Source organism: Anarrhichthys ocellatus, unplaced genomic scaffold (assembly GCF_004355925.1).
Source record: "Anarrhichthys ocellatus isolate YVR2014 unplaced genomic scaffold, GSC_Weel_1.0 scaffold34, whole genome shotgun sequence".
NCBI lineage: Eukaryota > Metazoa > Chordata > Actinopteri > Perciformes > Anarhichadidae > Anarrhichthys > Anarrhichthys ocellatus.
The window spans coordinates 4,022,902-4,028,805 of NW_022280064.1; the positions used below are offsets into that span (position 1 = coordinate 4,022,902).

A 5,904-nucleotide genomic window follows, 5' to 3' on the forward strand; every position below is an offset into this window, starting at 1 on the left:
ACACACACACACACACACACACACACACACACACACACACACACACAACAGGCCCAACTCAGCAGTGTGGAGACCTCTTACCTCATTTGCACTCTCAGGAAGCACAGCTCTTCATCAGTGTGTGTGTGTGTGTGTGTGTGTGTGTCAGACTGCTGAGCTCGCCCGTCTCTCCAGACGTCGAGCCGCTCGGCCTCGTTATGTCACGGGGAGGAATAAAACAACAAGTAAGTGTTTGTTCTTCCATGTTGTTAATTATTCCCAGGTCTACGGTGAAGAATGACGACGACGGTGAAGTGTTTGGTTTTGATGCAGAAGGTGTAAATGCACTCAAACAATAGAACCTGTTGCATCCACAGACTGTACATAAGAAATGACCATCGTGCTGTATTGAAGAAGACTTGAAACTAGAGATTGAGGCCATAAACTCATGACGAGCTTAATATCATGCACCTGCACTATAAACTCAATATCTGCATATCTGAGGCTGGAAACAAAACCCACTCTGTGGATTAAAAGGTCTTTTTACTGATATTTTCATGTCTGAAGTATCTTCTGATGTGTGATTGGTCACCAGGTTTTACTTTCAGTTGTATTGCCTCTGAACTCTGAGAATTGTGAATTCTGAATATTCATATATTTTGGCATCACTGTCATTCCTTGATTCTCAGATATTCACAGTGGATTTAACAGGAAAATGCAGCAGAGCTCCATGTACTGTACATTAAAGGGAGGCGGCCATTGTGTGTCACAACCTTGCTTTGACCAATCAGCGTCTCCCATTTCCCCTCTGAGGATTTGAAAAGGTCAGACTGAAGATGCCAAGTATGTGCAAACTAACAAGAGTAACAACATCTCCAAGGACAGAATAGCTCTCGCTCTCTCTCTCCTGGGGTCTTAAATTCTAGGTTTCCCTCCCATCATTATACTTCTCACACACACACACACACACACACACACACACACACACACACACACACACATCCTGACGCTGCACTTTTACCCAGAGTGCCTCGGTGGAATTCCAATCTCTTGGTCGTGTTTAAGTTTAGTCTTGCGGCTCGTAAATAATACTCACTGTCCCTCACTCTCTATTTTTGTCTCTAGGTCTTTGTTGTCCTCTCTCTCCTTTTCTGTCTTTCTGCCCCCCCCCCCATGCCTCTGTGGAAAATCCCCCCTCAATTTCTGCAAATAAAACAGCGGTGGTTCGATCCTGTGGTCTGGGGTCCTAAAAACGGGACAAACCATTTCACGCAGAGATTGGGAGGTGGGGGTCACATGGGCCGAGGGGCAGGTTCACGGGGGTCAAACTTCTCCCAGTGTCGACGAAACGACTGAAGACGATGGAAGTAGATTTACTGTGGGGTGGCTTTAAGAAGCAGAGGATGTGACCTGAAAGATTTGGCTTCTACGCCAAACTCCAATGGAATCAAAGTGAATTTGAGTCATCGTCCCGTCCATCATTACATCTTATTAGTGTTCGTCTTCTATGCCAGAAAACTATAAAAAGGTGACGGAAGCAGGCGGCAAGTGTGTTAAAGCTGCATTCTCTCTAGTGTCCACCAGGGGGCGACTCCTCTGGTTGTATAGAAGTCTATGAGAAAATGACTCTACTTCTCTCTTGATTTATTACCTCAGTAAACATTGTAAACATGAGTTTATGGTCTCAATCTCTAGTTTCAAGTCTTCTTCAATACAGCATGATGTTCATTTAGTACATTATGGTCCATAAGAACTGAGCCGAACTTCTTTGTGCGACGCTTCGCTTCCAGTGTGGGCCAAACAAAGCAACCTAGTACACGTAATCACATGGACTCTTGTTGGCATATGTCAATAAAAGGTGATTTTTCCAACAAAGTTCACAGTCGGACTGAATGATGAATCATTTCAGCATCGGCATCGTGAATAGTCACATTTTGTTGCTGCTTGATACGAAACAAAAACCTGCTTGGTTCTCATTTTCCACAAGTAATCGAGTGTTTCCCTTTAATTCCCTTCAGTCGAGGTAGGCTCGCCACAGTTCCACAAAGAACCATTTCTATTGTTACACGGTCTGCACCGTCTGTCTGGGGGATTCGACTCGGCGGGTCAGAGACGGCCGCTCGGCGTCGGAGTATCGTCTCCTTGGCGAGTGCATTTCCCCGGAGCTAAGCGCCGCGACCGGCTCCAGGTCGGCTCTGAGAGGTCCGGGGGTGGAGGGGGATTGGAGCGCCGGCCTTTACCTTTGCAGCCCCACATGGGCCCGTCCACAACTTGAGCTTCACAGAGTTGATCATTTAGAAAATGTTTCATCTCAAACTGATTATCCTGAGGCTTTATGAACCAGCTTTATAATGAACTCATTATTTAAGATGTTTTCTCTGGTTTCAGCTTCTTCACTGAGAGGGTTTGATTTTCAGTATTTTTTATTATTTTATAGACTAAACAATAAAAAAAGAACAAAATCAGCAGATTAATAAATGCTGGAAATAATAAGTTACAAAGAAAAGAAAAGCCTTTTCCCAGCTGTGTGGCCACATCTGTATCGTCTTGCTCCAACACTTCATTGAAGCTTCACCGAGTGACATTCAAGCTTATTTTTATATCCTCAAACGGGAATAGTCTGTTGAGACAGAGCGACGTTTGTATCCTCAGCAGAATAAAAAGACGTCCGTCTTCATCGCGAGGTCAAAGGACGCGTCCACTGGTGGGTGCTGCAGAGGTCAACAGGTCAGCAGCCGACGCTGAGCTCTTTGCACTGATTAAGCTTTTTAACCTGAACCACGCTTCAACTCTGAAAACCAAGTGAAGAGTCTCCTGATGACTCCGGGAGCTTTTCATGTCAGCGGACAATCCTGTTCCTCCTCCTGTCAAAACACACGCCGGGAAATTGTGTCTGGATTTCAGCCCTGAAGCTTATTAATAATAATAATAATAATAATAATGACAGCTTTATTTATATAGCACCTTTAAAAACAGAGTTTACAAAGTACGAAACAATAAAACCAATCGATTCAACAAATAGAAGCTGTATAAAGATGTCAATGTTAAGCTAAGATGATCATGATGTTGTTGAATGACTTATTACATGTTAGTCTGATGCTGCAATACTTTAACTCCATCTTTGTTCTTTGAAATGAAGGGAAGTGTTGATTAATGGATAAATGTGCCGATGTGAGCCGTCTGCAGACAGTTGATCTGATGTGTGAAAGGAACGCCAGCACAGGAACGCTGCATCATGTCTGAGCTACTCTCACTACAGTGACGAGCTCATTTTGAACTGTAAAACCGTGATGCACATATTTCTTCTTAAATAAACCAGTTCACGGGAGCTTTACGGTGAGAGCAGACGCTACAACGGCCCAGAACATTTACGTTACCGGAAACGTGCCGCAGCTTCAAAAACGACGTCAATACAAAAATACACGAAAACCAAAAACAACGGAATCGTGACGCAAATGAAAAGACGAGCAGCAGGAAAGCAGAACAAACACGCTAACAGCAAACACGCTAAGAACACAGGAACGATGCAAAGTGACGAACACGCGAAACACCTTCAGAGAGGCTCGATCTGATGTTTCATTCTCAGTTTATTATTTTGGTTCTGAACTCTTTGGTGGAAGTCAAAAGTATCTTTATTCCTCTTTAAAAAAGACGTAATGTTCTTTCAATGGTGAACATGGTTTCTTCCTCACATGAAGGTCAATGTTACTAACCCAACCTCGACTTTACAGTTTTATAATCCAGTTTCCTTGTCGCACATTATGAATTGAACACTGTTTATGTATTTGATTTGTAATCATCGAGTTTTTTCACAAAACTACAGAAGTTCTTCTCGTGAATCAATGAGAGTATCAGAGAGAATAATGGATCAATAACTCGTCTGTAACAGCTCAGTGGAATCACTTCACTGACTCCACTGTTGAACATTTATTAAGATATTGTCTCCCTCCCTCCCTCCTCCATCCCCCCCTCCGTCCTCCCTCCCTCCTCCATCCCCCCCTCCGTCCTCCCTCCCTCCTCCATCCCCTCCTCCATCCCCTCCTCCATCCCTCCCTCCTCCCTCCCTCCGATGGGAATGGCGATGTGGTTGCTGTGGCAGCTGGTGTAGACAAACAACAGCGATACCATGGAACCACTGCTAAATACACACACACACACACACACACACACTCTCTTCTGGTTGTTTTGGAAGCATAGCAACCGCTCAGCTATTACGTGATCTTCTGTAGTACGAGAGGACACACACGCTGTCTTTGTCTCTCTCTCTCTTAAATCAGTGTTGTGGGAAAGATGATTTTTTTTGTTTTTAAGGAGGTTCTGCATGTTTCAGACTACAGAGCTGGAAAATTGTTCTGATTATCTCACGCGCTGATTTAAAACAGCCGGCAGCGTTAAACACGAGATCAGAACCCACTTCCCCGAAACGGCCAATCAAAGCCAGCGATCGGCCGCTGACTCTGGTCCATCGAGTGCTTCATGATCCTCTGATGGGAGTCAGGATGCAGGTCGGTCTGAACATAAAACACTTCATGAGCTACGAGGAGGCTACGCTTTTAATTGGGACAAGATTCTTTTCCCCCGTCGTGATTTCAGCCTCAGGTCTCCAGCAGGAAGCAGACGAGCAAAGCATCATGGGAGTACATTTAAAAAAGAAATGTAAAAATTAACACAGTTTAAAAAGAAATGCCATGAGACCCAAAATAAACACTTGATTACTTTAAGCAGATTATGTAAGCAGCACTAGTGTCGGGATGATTTTCACAGGTTTGTGATCATGTAAGCTGGTAATTAATCAGTTCTGGTGCTGAGCTTTGCTGGTGTGGAGCTGGACCAGTGCAGGACTCTGATCAAACCCTTCACTGAGTGTTTTAAATCACATTTATATTATTCTTCTGATCTCACCTGCATCAGTTATCTAATTTACTGAACTTCTGCTTTGCAACAATGCAGTGAGGCACTTTCCCGCCTAAATGAAAGTTGAGTAGAGACGAGCGGACTCACCATGCCGTGGTTGAGCCACTGAGGGATGAAGTTGTCCAGTAGTCTGGGGTAGACCAGCTCTCTGTCGTACAGGTAGAGAGTCCAGAACGTGAACACCACAAACTAGAGAGAGAGAGAGGAAACAGTTAGCAAACAGTGCTCTTCAGGCCTCATCCAGCTGCACAAAAACACTGACATCAAGTATGAATTATTGAACCGCTGCTTGTTGCCAGACTTCTGCCGCGCTGTCGGGTCAGAGATAAGAAACAAACCTCACCGGTCCTTTTCAATATGCAGTCAAGTGATGGAGGGACACTGGGGACTGTTTGTGAAGAAAAACACAATAATCCGTAGATTCATTTCCTAATGAAGCTTTGCACACGGCGTTTTATTTATGACGGTAAACTACTGTTTTCTGATCCTTTCCACACTGTGGTGGCGGTTTAATGGTGAGAGAAGCAAGAATCCCCACTCGCCCTGAACGCACCATAAACCGAGAAACCCCTCAGACTAATGTGTCTCCAGCAGGCAGGTCTGGACGCGGGCCAGACCATGTTCTGCAGGACGGGGGTGGAATTACCTGACCGTCATCTGGGTTCCACTTGGAGGCATCTGAACCCCCCATTGTACCCTGACCGGCATGTTCTCTGCTTTCAACAGGCCGGTGGAGGACACACACACACACACACACACCCTCTACATTCCCTTACACAAAAAGAGATGCCCATATGGACATGCAAACACACACACACACTTGTAATATATGCACCTGCACACCCGTGCGCTACACACATATGCACGCACACACACACTCTTTCCTTATCAGTCAGGCTGGGTTTCCAAACATTAGCTGTGGTGATAATCATGTCTATTGTGCTGTGTGTAAACTGAACTCACTCACACACACACACACACACACACACACACACACACACACACACACAC

At 44.9% G+C, this 5,904-nt stretch overlaps 1 protein-coding gene across 1 annotated transcript in view; it reads right to left on the minus strand.

Annotated features, from left to right (window-relative positions):
- aig1 (androgen-induced 1 (H. sapiens)) overlaps nt 1-5,904 on the minus strand; it is a 15,861-nt gene that overhangs the window by 2,068 nt on the left and 7,889 nt on the right. The window contains 1 exon segment of the mRNA XM_031866212.1: nt 4,981-5,082. Coding sequence (XP_031722072.1) covers nt 4,981-5,082 — 102 coding nt within the window.